Source organism: Athene cunicularia (assembly GCF_003259725.1).
Source record: "Athene cunicularia isolate RWA chromosome 1 unlocalized genomic scaffold, athCun1 chr1_part2, whole genome shotgun sequence".
Lineage (NCBI taxonomy): Eukaryota > Metazoa > Chordata > Aves > Strigiformes > Strigidae > Athene > Athene cunicularia.
The window spans coordinates 22,812,000-22,826,062 of NW_020799092.1; the positions used below are offsets into that span (position 1 = coordinate 22,812,000).

Below are 14,063 nucleotides of genomic sequence, written 5' to 3' on the forward strand. Positions count from 1 at the left end.
GGGGGGGGGAGAGTGAGGATGAAAAAAAACCTACAGTCTTATTTTTAGGAGGCCCCTACCTGGAAGTAATCAGTCTCAGTGATTATTGTGTCGCTGAGATCTCTGCCTTAGCTGAAAATTGTATAGTGAGTCATTAGGAGACACACATTTTTGGTGTATTCATTGCTGCTTTGATCATGATCAGCAGGATGTAATTGTGAAGGCTGAAACACCAGTGACACACCAGTGCTCAGCAGTGTGCTCTTGTGTGTTGTTGTGAAGATTTTCAGAATATTTTAGAGTACCGGCAAGTTGCCTTGAAAGCTGAGGGATATATCTGTTTAACTCTGAACCATCTATAAAGATAGGAATATTAAAATGCTAAGGCTAAGTGTGAACAAGAAAGGAATGGGAAGTCTCAGTGGTATGTGTTAAACTACTGCAGATGTGCAGGAGGCTGACTGCTTCCTTCCCTCCATCTTGAGAGGGCGAATGCATTCTTTTGGGGGAATTTACCTGGTTTCTTCCTCTTGCTTTTGAAGAGAACAGTCTGTTATTAGTCAAGCAAAGGCAAGTGAATCGGTTTCCTTGCAGCCATTTGCTACCAAAGATGGGTTGTCTTGTTAACAAACCTGTCTGAATTTTACCATTTGCTTTCTGGCTCCCTTCTATTACAAACTGCCAAGTGGGCTTGTACAAATTCAGTCCTGTCACAGTGCTAAAAATCTTGTATTCAGAGTTTGAGTCAGCATGAAGGAGGCACATTAAAGGTGTGATTTAAAAGTACGCAGAATGCACTTTATTCAGTATGACTGTGGTGGGTTAGCCTTGGCCAGCAGCCAGATGCCCACCCAGCTGCTCACTCCTCCTCCTCACAGGACAGACAGGGAAAATAGTATGAAAAGCTTATGGGTTGAGATAAAGACAGGGAGATTCCTTACCAGTTAGTCATGGGCCAAACAGACTCAACTAGGGAAAAATTGATTTAATTTACTGTCAATTAAAATAAATTTGAATAGTGTGAAATAAAGGCAAAAATAATAAAACAACACCTTCTCCCCTCCACCCTCTTCCCAGGCTGAGTTTCAGTCCTTCAATCCTGACTCCTCTAGTCCCCCTCCCTGAGCAGTGCAGGACAATGGGGAACAGAGGGTTATGGGGTCAGTCCATAACGGCTCCTCTCTGCCTCTCCTTCCACTTTTGCCCAGCTCCATCGTGGGCCCTTCCACAGGCTGCAGTTGTTCAGGAAAAACCTGCTCCAGCGTGGGCTCTCCATGAACCACAGGGGAATCTCTGCTCGGGTGCCTGAACACCACCTCCTGCTCTCACCTTGGTGTCTGCAGGGCTGTTTCTCACAGTTTTTTTTCTTCACTCCTCTCTGCCTGTGTCTGGCATTTTTGCCCTTCCTTAAATATGTTTTCCCAGAGGTGCCACCATCTTGTCTGGGGGGGCTCAGCTTCAGCCCCAACCCCTCTTCACAGGCTGCCCCTGCAGCCCTCCCTGCCAGCACATGGCCACTGGCACCCAACGCAGTGATGAAACAATTCTGCAGTTTGTCACTTACACTCTTACTGTCGCTGATGTCGAATGATATGTTTTTCTAACTTAACCCCTCTTTATTTCAAGCAGTACAGAATCTGAAGAGCCAAAATTTATTCCTCTCTTGTGAGGAACATGACAGATCTGGCAAATCATTTAGACTGAAGAAAACAGGCTTAGGGGTGGAGGGCTTTAAAATTTTTGTCACTTGCTGCAAATATTTAAATATATCTAGTTTACCTATAATGTTTGTTGCTTTTTTTTTTTTTCCCCAGGCCTAACCGATACCTTCTGTATGACATGGTAGAATACATCTACGCAGTTGCCTTTCGAACCTTTCTTCCCTATCCACTTCCACGTCCTCTCTACCAGTAAGTGAGACCCTTTCTTCACTAAGACCTTGTGATCCATCAGGCGGCACAGAAGCATAAATAACCATTGCATTGGTTATTTAATATTGCCAGTTGTGACTTAACGTGGTAGGATTGTAGAAACTGGCTTTCCCTAGGTACTCATTGAAGGCTTTTGAGTCTTCTGCTTAGGCACAGGCCTGCATTTGATGAGCTACGATATGAAATGTGTACTTGTAATAAACTTAACTATTTATTTCAGAGTGATTGAATGGTTTTGCTGAGTCAAGAAGTAGCAAGAGGTCCAAAGTAGAGACAGTAATGAATTAAATAAACTTTTAATAGTACCACAGGGAAAAATCTATGTGTATGTTGCTGACCATGGACACTGACAGATTTTTCTGCAGCTGCTTAAGCTATTGCTGTTGTCAGCTGTCCTTCCAGTCTGGTGAGCACTGCTGCTCAGGAATGGGCAGAGTTGGGGTAAGGGTGGGTCTGGGTATTGACTTTCTAGTTCAGTCTGTTGTATTGATTTGAGCCAGTGTTGGAGGTAAGTTTGTACTGAGATCTTGGCCTGGGAATTTGAGCAGTGCAGTTGTGAGCAAGCATTTCTACTATATGAGGGCAATAACATCTAGAAGATGGTAATAAATTGAGAGATAAGAAGGGAAAGGTGTAACATCACTTCAGTTGACTCCATTGGATGGGCTGCGAAGGCTGTTTGCTGTGCTGAGCTGCCTCTGCAGGTGTGTGTTTTGGCCTCAGGGCAAATCATAGATGATGATTTGCTGAATTGCAGCTACTGAATAATAGTCTATGACAAAGCACAGTATAAATCTGAGTCTGGGCCAAGTCCTTAAGACATAACCACATCCTCTTGAAGGCCTACCTCAAACAGCAAATGCCATTTCAGAAGTTGTCCCCAGCGTGGTTGAGATGTGTTAATATTTGGGGTGCTGGTCCTTCTCAATTTTAGTACAATGCAAACTAATAAGGTAAAGTCACCAGTGTTAGAACCCTCTTACCAGTCTGCTAATAGGACTTCACACTGTATTCAAGTAACTGATGATGAGTAATGCTAGAACAACATCTTAAACTGTTGTGGCTGCTTCTGAATTGGCTGTAGAGGCATCAGGTTAACATGGCTCAGTTGACAAAGAGCAGCTTGTTGAAAAGTAACTCTGTGGCTGCTCATTAATTTTATTCACATTTGCTGCAACCCCTGTTATGCTTTTTTTCTTTATGGGCTAAACTATGTAGTATTTAATATTTTTGAGAAAAGAGTCCATCTAAAAGGTGGATAAGCTTAGTGTGTTTATATGTAGTGACTTAGTAACGCCCTAGTCTGCCAGGTGAGCACTTCAGTAAGAGATTCTACCTTGAATGCTGTTGGTCCTGAGACACTGAGCAAGAGCTGTAGTGTTTTCTCTGCCAGATTTTCGTTTTTTCAAGGAAAACTTCATTTCTGGAAACAGCAAATATACCAATCCTCATCCTTTTTATAGATGCAGATTGCTTCAGATTCCATCATCGTGTTTGTACTGCTGTTAACTCATTTAGTTGTCAGCAAGCATGTTTTTTCATGGAGACATTGAATCAAACTTCGTGACTAATTGGATTACTGCCTACATTACTAGGGAGCAGAGTTTGGAGGAAGGCAGTGGCAAGACTGAACCCTCTGGTGTGTAGGGAATTGGATGCATTTTTACTTCTAGATATCTGTTCCTCCATTCCTTTCCAAAGTAAAAGAATAGGAGATCAAATAATGAAGTAGTAAATGACCAAACTTACTAGAAACATAAGTAAGAACTTGCTGGCTGGCACATTTACTGCCTTAATGTATTCATATTTTGCAAGAACAGCTACAGAAGAAGCTCTTGCCCACTGTCTATTAAGTATGAAATATTTTTACCGGTTGTTTTCTTCTGTGTGTCTGGATAATGACGATACTTTTGCAATACTCTTTCTGATTACAGTTTAGTTGCAAGATTCTTTGAGATTAGTCCATTTGAACCATGGTTAACACGAGACAAAGTGGACCGGGTAAGTGTAGGAGAATCCACAAATTCTTCCTGGGAAATGTTTCACTGTGTATTTGTATCTTGTCTTTGTAATTTTGCATGTAAGGAGTGCTGAAATGTGTGTACATCATGTGGTATAGTATTTCCGCCAGTCCAATGGCTAGAATTTGATTATAAAGAATTGCTTTCAGACTTTTCGGATACTACAAAAAAAATGTTAAGATGTCTGTGTACAACCTTCCTCAAAAATGGTTATGATTCCTGTCATACAATTGCTGCTGTTCTGCAATCTTGCTCTTTAACTTATCTGTCCAGACCTGTTATAGTGCCAGAGGGATACACTGTCAAAGCAGTCTGGAGGTTCCTCTGGAATAAGACTTAAGAGAGGGACTAACAATTTTTTTTTTTTTAAAGGCATCATTATGATCCAGTCTTTCCCCTAGCATTGATGGAGGAACAGTAATTAACATATTTCTCTAAATACATTTAAGAAAGTGATTGAAACAATTGGTGAGAGGGCTACGTATGAAGAAGTAATGTGATGGGGGTGGGGAAAGGGATTAACCTTCTTAAATGTTAAAGGAGTTCAAGGCTGCAGGCTTTGCTGTGCCCCCCCCCCAAAAAAAAAACACATAGCAAAGTCAAAGTAGAGATTGGATGTGCAGTGTGCACCTAAGTGATGGGCACAGGAGATGCTCCCCACTTTAAGGTAACTAGTGAGTTTATGTACCCCTAGATGCATTAAAATCACTTATACCATCCAGATAATGGCATTTTTGACAAATCAACTTGAACTGTCAGCACTAGATACAGACCGAATTCTCACTTAACGTTAGACTGCATTTTTTGTGAACATGTTGTAGCTTCATGTTTATTCCTAACTTCTCAGAGCATCTAAGTGGGGGTGGAGAAATAACTTGCAAAAAACCAACTGCAAGTGAGGAAAAAGTAGGATTTAGCAAGTATTAATGTCAAAACTGTTGGCATATGTATAGGTTAGCAAAGATAGTCATGTACTCTGACAGTCTCTAAGCTTGCTGCTCTCTGAAGGTATCACAACTATTTTTGCAGAGTTGGAGTTTTAATACCTTTTGTAATGATGCAGTAGCCATAGCCTATTTTCACCTCATTGTCCCCAGATTAATTTGAGATAGGATACTACTGTGAATCTGGGAGAACTGGGTCCTATACTTAGAGCTGTTTGCTGCATAGCTGTAAGCAATTAATCTCTATGTTTACATTTCTCCATCTGTTAAATAAACTGGTTTCCTATTCTGTTTGGAAATAATTGTGAAAAACTGTGGACAGTATGTGTAATAAAGGAGGTAGGCTTATTCACAGTCTAGTGTAAAACTGTTTTTTTTTCTTTTCCTCCAAACCACTGAGTCATCCCACATAACAGAGAGAGTTGGCATGGTAGTTTTATTGGCTGTATTAGCTCAGGATGTAGATGCAACATCTGAAAACCTTACTTCTATCTGCCTTTGTAGTTTATAGAGTTACATTTCATAAAACAACCCCGCACCAAATCGGTAAAGCTACTGAAATTCAGCTATAGCATGGGTGGTGTGAGAGGGGAGTTTTTCCATGTCATTTCTGTGTCTGATTATTCCTGTTTCCCAGCTTTTCATCCTTAAGTAATCTACACAAAATTAGATGTGGTTGACAAAGATTTTTCAAGGAGTAATAGCGTAAGAGAAATCCTAATTTTCTAAGATACAGGTTATTTGTGTTGCAAATATGGTAACAGAATTAAATATTTGTCCTGTACAGGACCCTGTTCTAACCCATAAATAGAGAACAACAACCTTCCAGAGGTGATAATTTAACATGTGTTTTCTTGACAAAACAGAATGTATATAATTGAAATATGCCCTTACAAGTTTGGCCTAATTCCATGGTTGCAACGCAGTCATCTTCCTGATAACGTATACCTGATGGAGGAAAAAATGAAGATGTTTTCTGCATGTCATACTTCTATTTATTACTGAATCTAAATCTGAAGGCTGAAAGACTTTTTGCCAGATGCAGAACATCTGTATCTCCTGTCAAAGTACACTGGGTACTCAATACCTTGTATAATTATGCCATAGTTCTGTAGGGCCATGTTGAGTCTTCCTCCTAAGGAAAAAAAAAACATAGACAAAATCAGTCAATGAATTGGGACTGACACACAGTTGACTTGAGCCCACATTTGTCTTTGTATAGGTCTTCAGACCTACTACAAGATACATTTGTGTATTCTATTGTGGGGTTCTTTCTTGGGGAAAGCAGCCTTACATCAGCAGCCTTGAAATTGTAGTAGAATCTCCCAAGAGCTGCCATTTGTAGAAAATTTTGAGACATAAGATGTATCTAGTACTATGGATTTATGGAAGTTTGTTTCCGTAAAAGAAAAAAGGTGGCCTCAGGTATAAGTAGATAATACTTTTCTTTAGTATGTGAATAATTACATTGGGTGTAATGCTGTTTATTTTATCAAGTGAATTCCCTCTTCTCCCCTGCCCCCTCTCCCTTCTTATTAAAGTTTCACACCACAGACATGACATTTCCTGACCTTCCTGGTTTCGAAGACCTGGGTATTCAACCAACACCTCTAGAACAAAAATCAATTGAAGTTCTGCGCCGTCACCGCAGATACCGCTGGTTGGATACTGAGCTGGAGGAAGCAAGACCACCTAAGACATATCCTGTGTAACAGCTGATAAGGTGGTTACTTAATGCTCCTTAAACTGCCTTTGTTATGACCCAGTTTGTTTGGAGAGCTATGTACATACTGAGTAAAATATATTAATCATGTAAACTATATTTCACCAGTGTTGTCTTTTTCAATTATAGAAGGCTGTCACCGAAATGCAATTTTTCTCTTTGAACGGTCACGAAAACAAATTACATACTGTAACTTAGCTGGTAAGCATTAAAATATTTTGAAGGTTGGGACTAGAGGGAATGTGTCTTAACACCAGCCAGTTTCTCCCTTGCCTCTCGAGGCAAGCGTGTCACTGAGCTTTAGTAAGTGCTCAACTAATCTGAAGAACGTTTCAGTTCAGGACTGTGACTCCTAGAACATTTCCAGTAGGGATTGCTGGTCCTGCCACCTATTCAGATGATGAGGTCTCAGATAAAGCCCCTTTTTTAAGTTCTTGACTCTTTTGAGCTTTGTTTTCTGCCCTGAGCACAACTATTATAGAAAATGCTAACCAAAATGACACAAGCAGTTTCTAAGGTCAAGGAACCTCAATCAGACATAAACAAGTTACTACGTGTCGCCTGATCTCTTGTGATAATTGTGTGCTGTGGCTCACAGACATGAGGAAATGTGTCATTTCTTCCATTTTTTAAATGAGAAAGTCTAATTACTTTTAGATGCTCAAAGCTTTTATGTGCTGGGGCATTGTCTTTTGGTAAGAGAGATAATCTTTGCTTCAGGATTAAATATTTTTAATTGCTTCAAGATCAAAAAAAGATCCATGCCTGAGTTTGATCAAAAACTTTTTGTTTCCCTTTTCAAAGAATTGCTGGAGGCTTTTGGTTAAATTTTGCAGGGACATTGTTTGATAGAGTGCATCTTAGAGCTGAGTTAGTCTGCTCACAGGACTGAGAGCAGAGATCTAGATTTTCTGTATGCAGTGCAGTGTTCTGTTGGCTTCAAGATGTGTAAGAAGACAGTTCTTGACTCGAGTGAGCTGCTAGTTCTGGGAGCAGGACAAATCACATGAACTAGGATGAGTGGAGATTGGTGTTAAGGATGAGTGGGGACTGGTGTTAAACTGGGGCTGAGAGGGGATAAAATGAGGGACAGAACATTTTGTGTTTTCACCTCCAAGCTCCCTACTACTTGCCTTTGGATGTGAAATTGGAGGGAAGGATCTACAGCAAGTTGAACAAATGGGTATCAAAGGTAGAAGCCTAATAGAGGAGAAATCTAAAGTGAAGAATGGGATGGAGTAGGTGATGGAAAAGGAGAGTAGGAAAGAGAGGACAGATTGAAAAGAACAAAAAGGTCAAGGTTAGGGAAAGCACAGAAGTCTCTTGGTTAAATCACACTGATTGCTGGCAAGTCCAGAATCTCACTATTTCTGTATTATTGCTGAACTATGTGAAACACCTGGGCAAAGTGTTTCCTAAATTTCAACAGCTTCCACATTTTTCTTTTCCACATAAAACTTGCTGCTGCTAATGCTGATCTGTTAGGAAGAGGTAGGCTTTTGTGAGAATATGAATTTTTGATCCTGCCTACTATGTATTCAGTTTGGCTCCCATGAATGGTTTATTTTTCTTCTGATAACATAAGTTAATTTGTTTTAAAACAAATCTGCCAATACAAACGTTCAAAAACCAGGACAAACTAGAAGCGAAGTGCATATTGTTAATAATTTGATCCTTTTATTGTTTTTCTGACTGTACACTTTTTTCTGTAAGACCCTAACTATAAATAAGTAGCCTCATTAGTGCTCAATTAATATTTGTAGCCCTAATCTTGACTTATTGCATGTTATATTCACATCCTGCTCTGAAAACAGTATTTCTGAGCTGTTTCACAAGTGCACATAAAGTACAGGGATTTGCAGTTATCACGATAGTCCTGCATGGCTAACCAGCAGTTTCCATTTTCAGATGGCAGACTGAGGCAGAAAAAGCCATTGAAGGTAATGCTGTAATGCTAGGTGCCAATTCTGAGATTGCTTAGAATAATGCAGTGATTTTAATTTATTTTTTTTTCCCCATTTAAGCACAGCTTTTCCAGTGGCTTCACTTACATCACAGACCACTCCTACAGGATCATAATTCAGACAGCTGTTAGATGGAGAACATGCAGGTGATGAACACCCATGAAAAGTTTGCTTTAAGCAACCTGTCCCACATCAGGTAGTAATACTGGTAGAGTGGAGTATCCCGTTAGTGCTCAGCTGCTGCTGCTGCAAGTTTTGTTTCCCACAATACTTTGCCTTACATAACACTTCTGCTTCCTACCTTGTAGAAACTACAATGTGATTTCTCATTATGTCTCCTTCCAAAGCAATTTCTTTAGGGATCTTGAATGTTAGAAAAAAAGTCACTTATTTTGTAGTACAGTCCAGAATACAGAACTTCTATAAATCGGTTTCATCAGTGATTTTTATTCCTGCTCGTTTATCCATAAGGATCTTCTTTCTTATCCCTAGTTTCTCAGCTTGCAATGTTTTTTCAGCCAATCCGCAATTTGTGAAGCACTGAAGATCCTTTAAACGCGCGGACTCGGGGCTCCTGCTAAAAACACCGTTTTGGAGGAAAGGAGGGGCTGTTGTTTTGCACCCTCCCCACAAGAGGTCAGTGGTGGAGCAGAAAGTGGCAACGGTCTTTAAGCCTTCTGGGTGCCTCTCCTTGCAACCTGTCTCCTGCTCAGACTTTGCTGTTTCTCATCTCTGTTCCTTGCCTGCACGCAGCCAGAAGGCTTGTCCAGAAAGGGATTTTTCAGCTCACCAAATTTAGGTAGAGTGGCATAATAGTACATGGCACTGGTACCATCTGTGGCTGAAAGAGAACCTGCGTTGGTCCTTTCCCAGCACATAGTTTTCTAAGCTATAACCCACCTTCAGCCTGTTCGAGAGGGTCTTGTGAGAAAGTAGACCCTTGGCAGCATCTCTCTATGGACTAGGTGAATTATTTGCATGGCTGCGTTGAGTATGTGTGCAAACCATACAGAAAACATTCCTATTGCCAAAATAGTATTTTGTTGGTGCTTTTAACCAAACATTGGGTATTTAAAAGATAAATATTTTAAAATGCACAGTATTTATGATCGATAAATAGATAAAAACAGTACTAGTACTGTTAAGGTAATCCTATGCATTTACAGTGCACAGTATAGAACTTGTGGTTTAACCATGATATGTGCTCTCTACTCCCTCCGATACTTTTTTTTTTTTAATGACTCTGAAATGGGCTGTGCACTAGTATCAGCATAATATTTCAGACGTCTGAGCAGAGTTTACAGCCAACAGACTTACCTTCCTGTGTGTGGTGGCATGTGAACCCTGAACTGCCCTACCTTTTCTTCCCGGCATTTCACACTGGTTAATTTGATGGGAGTTGTTCATTTCCTGTTACACTGTTTACTGGATTTCACAATACAGACTGCTGTCTCCTTGCTATCTTAGTTTTTAATTTCCCAAGATGAATCTCATTCTGTTATTTTTTTCTAACCCTGTTTCTGTCCAGAGGTCCTTTATTTTTCTCTTTCCTGTTTTCCATAAAATTTCAACACAAGCATAGCCTGTATGTTTCATGAAAATACTTTTGTCTTCTCTTTGTAAGTCCTCATGGAAAAAGTAAAATTGAATATTTTTTTCTAAGACAATCAATCTAATGTGATGCTGGGATTCATCTTTTTATTTCTGCTTCCCTGTTCCTGCCTGTCCCCTCCCCAGAAAAAACCCAAACAAACAAACAAAAAAAGGTTCTGAAAGAAGCACGATTATCTTAGCACTGGTAAGCACACTGTCTTTTTTGCATCAGGAATAAAACCTCAGATTAATTACCATTATTCCTTATCAGCCCGTCTCAGTTGTGTATTCTTGAAGCTGTCAAAAACCTCAGCAAAACAAGTTACTCCCTTGCATATTTTTTTTTTTTGCATCATTATTTATTCCTTTGTATCATTAATGAAATACAGGGCATCTATTTTTCTGGCTTGGCCGGAGTCACTGAGGAGAAGGAGGTGCAGTGTTTTCCATATGGAGTTACCTCTGTTATTGTGAAAGACCAGTTGTCAGGTTCTCCTCGGGTCTTGGAAGTAAGTGAAAGGCCAGAGCTATTTGTGGCACACTGCCCTGGGTTTGCATGGCGAGGATTTGGGGAGTTGGGGTGGCTTCTGTCAGAAGCTGCTGGAAGCTTCTCCTGTGTCTGAATGAGCCAGTGCCAGCCGGCTCCAAGTCAGAGCACTGGCCAAGGCCGAGCCCCTCAGCGATGGCAGTAGTGCCTGGGTCATAACCTTTAAGAGGGGGAAAAAGTTACTGCACAGTAGCAACTGCACCCGGAAGAGGGTGAGAATATGTGAAAGAAACAACTCCGCAGATGCCAAGGGCAGTACAGAAGGAGGGGGAGGAGATGCTCCAGGTGCCAGGGCAGAGGTTCCCCTGCAGCCTGTGGTGAAGACCATGGTGAGGCAGCTGTGCCTGCACCCATGGAAGTCTATGGGGAGCAGTTCTCCACCTGCAGCCTGGGGAGGACCCCACTCCAGAGCAGGGGGATGCCCCGAAGGAGGCTGTGACCCCATGGGAAACCCATGCTGGAGCAGTTCATGAAGAGCTACAGTCTGTGGGAAGGACTCATTGGAGAAGTTCATGGAGGACTGTCTGCTGTGGGAGGGACCCCACACTGGAGCAAGGGAAGAGCGTGAGGAGTCCTGCCCCTGAGGAGGAAGGAGCGGCAGAGACAACGGGTGATGAACTGACCACAACCCCCATCCCCCGTCCCTCTCTGCACTGGAGGGGAGAAGGTAGAGAAAATCAGGAGTAAAGTTAAGCCTAAGGAGAAGGGAGGGGTGGGGGGGGAAGTGTCTTTAAGATTTGATTTTATTTCTCATTATCTTACTCTGATTTGATTAGTAATAAATCAATTTTTCCCAAGTTGAGTCTGTTCTGCTGTGACAGTAACTGGTGAATGATCTGTCCCTGTTCTTGACCCACAAGTGTTTTGTTATATCTTCTCTCCCCTGTCCAGCTGAGGAGGGGAGTGATAAAGTGGCTTTAGGGGGCACCTGACATCCGGCCAGGGTCAACCCACCACACACACCTCCCCTCTCCTGCCTGCTGACCAGAACACACTGAGCTTGAGTTATTCCCACGGGGAAACGTTCCTGGTAAGTCTTACTCCACAGACCATGGCAGGTGTTCTGTGGGAAAGTCCTAGATGGTGCAGGCAGGAGTATGTGAACAATTACAGTGTTGGCAATGATGGGGAAATGAATTAGGTTTTTTTTCCTCAGTGAAGGTTTATTTGCTGATGTGGTTGTATCCCATGATTTTTCTCTACCATGGACTTTTTGGTCTTGGCCAACAGCATTCTTTGACAACAGCAACTTGTCGATTTTGGCAATAGAGGGTCTGTGTTCCCTGCTTTAAAACTCTTTGAGTTTGCTTGTCTCAAGAGTATCCCTGCACCTGGCTATTGCAGACTGACTGACTGGAGGAAATGCCCCTCAGTTTCTGGTCCCTGGCCAAAGCTGTCTGTACTATCCAGTAGAGAACCCAGACCTGTCAGAGCAGAAACCCAGTGCTCTAAGTGGTTGCTTGGTGTGTCCAGCTGCCTGCAGCTGCGGAGCCTTTCCAGTGTGGTCAGGTGTGGCTGTCAGGAAGGTTGAGAGCAAAGGTGACTACAAGCTCCTTGGAGAAGCCCTACTTGGTGGTAAGGGAGTCACATGGGTGGAGAGGAGTCAGCACAGTGTTGGAAGCTTTGTGAAGCTACTATCACCTTGTGTTTGCAAAGCTACTCCTGGAGCTTCTGCATCACTTCAGCCAGCAGTGCACATCTGGTAAGTCAGTCTTTTGACTCTTTGCTATGTAAAAAATTTGCCATGGGTGTTAAAGAATCAAGGTTGTCCAAACTTCCTTGGCTTGGAGTGTTTTGTAAACAGGAGATTCACCGAGCAGCTGAGGGTTTCTAGCCTAAAGGAATATAGTTCCTTCTGTATTTGTCTTGTGTTTGGTTTCTCAGGTGTCTAACAGGGCATCAACACTTCATTTTGTCCCTGTAACAGTGTGTGTGGCATCTCTGTGCCATTGAATTAACTGGTGTGTAAGGCTTAGACTTATGCTAGAGTCTTTCTGCAAGTGGGTAGATGGCAGGGTCTCTTCTCTGTGAAGTTGCCTACTGTCTTCAGCCAACAGGATCGGGACTTACTAGGGGAAGGATGGATAAATAGGAACACATACACATTCTACAGATACAATTTTCTTAGGAACTCCACCTCAAACAGATACTGGTGCAACTTAAAATAAAGCTGAGTCTGCCACTGCATTCAGTGAGGTGCTGAAGGCTGAGGCCATCCTGGGCAGAATACAGGGTTGTGTTCCAGGGAAGTGTTAAACAGGGCAGTAACTTGTCATAGTGACAGAACTGAGTGAAATTGAAAGCAAAGGGCATTTGCTTGCTTCCAATTTTGCCAGCATGATCCTTACCTGTTTCTCATATGTACACTCCTGTGCTATATGGCTTTTGGTTGGTTTTGGATAGGAAAGAGCTATCAATTTGTGATTAAACTCCAGGGCACCAGTTCATTGCCAAGACTTGATTTTACTCACTCTGATCATTCCAGTTGCTGGCACCACAGCCACACAGTCCCTCTGACCTGTAATCTCCAGTTGCTGGCACTTAGACCTCAGGCACACAAGTGCACACGGAATAGAGAGTCCCTCACCCAGGAATATGCTTAGAAATGGAGTTTAATAAGAAGACAGGACAGATCAGGTGCAGGGCATGGCCAGACAAGCATATGGACCAGCCACTCATGTTTGTTCCTCCTCAAACTACCTTATTTTCTTTTTCTTTAGTTTCTTTCCTAAGCATCCTAACAAGTCTTAGACAATCACCAAATGCTCTTCCTAGTATCACATGCCCCATACCCTTAGGAAGTAACTCACCCATGACTCGGACAGCATCTGAACTTCAGGAAACACTGTGAGGGTGACTGTTCACTCACTCAATTTGCTCAGAGAGATTGTGGAGTCTCCATCCTTGCAGACATTCAGAAGCTGTCTGACTGTGGTCTTGGGCTGCCAGCTAGAGGTGGCCCTGCTTGGCTGGACAAGATGACCTCCAGAGGTGCCTTCCAACTTCAGCCTTTGTGACTCTCTGCTTGTCAGGTGAATGGTCACACTGCTTAGGACCAATGCACAGGTCTTGGGAAGACCTGTGAGGATGAAGAAATGGAAGTGAATAGCAAGAAGATCCACAGATCCATCTATCCTGCCATTTATTTCTTGAGAAAGGATGTATTTATGTATTTTTGTCTTTTTTTTTTTTTTTTTAATTTCTCCCCCCCCTCCCTCTGCTTTCATTTCCATCAGCAATTAACATAGTGGAGGGATCTTGGCATACATGACTGATCTGTTTTTCAGTAGTCTTGATCCTTCTCTTTTCATATGAATTGAGGTCAAAGTTTGATGGTTTTCACGGGGTGGGCGGGGGGGGG

The 14,063-nt window shown here is 42.1% G+C and overlaps 1 protein-coding gene across 1 annotated transcript in view; it reads left to right on the plus strand.

Annotated features, from left to right (window-relative positions):
* NDUFA9 (NADH:ubiquinone oxidoreductase subunit A9) overlaps positions 1-6,697 on the plus strand; it is a 32,750-nt gene extending 26,053 nt beyond the window's left edge. The window contains exons 11-13 of the mRNA XM_026864232.1: positions 1,794-1,889; positions 3,845-3,911; positions 6,417-6,697. Of these exons, the coding sequence (XP_026720033.1) occupies positions 1,794-1,889; positions 3,845-3,911; positions 6,417-6,587 (334 nt within the window). The 3' untranslated portion in view covers positions 6,588-6,697. The remainder of the gene's footprint in view (positions 1-1,793; positions 1,890-3,844; positions 3,912-6,416) is intronic.
* The last annotated feature ends 7,366 nt before the right edge of the window (positions 6,698-14,063 follow it).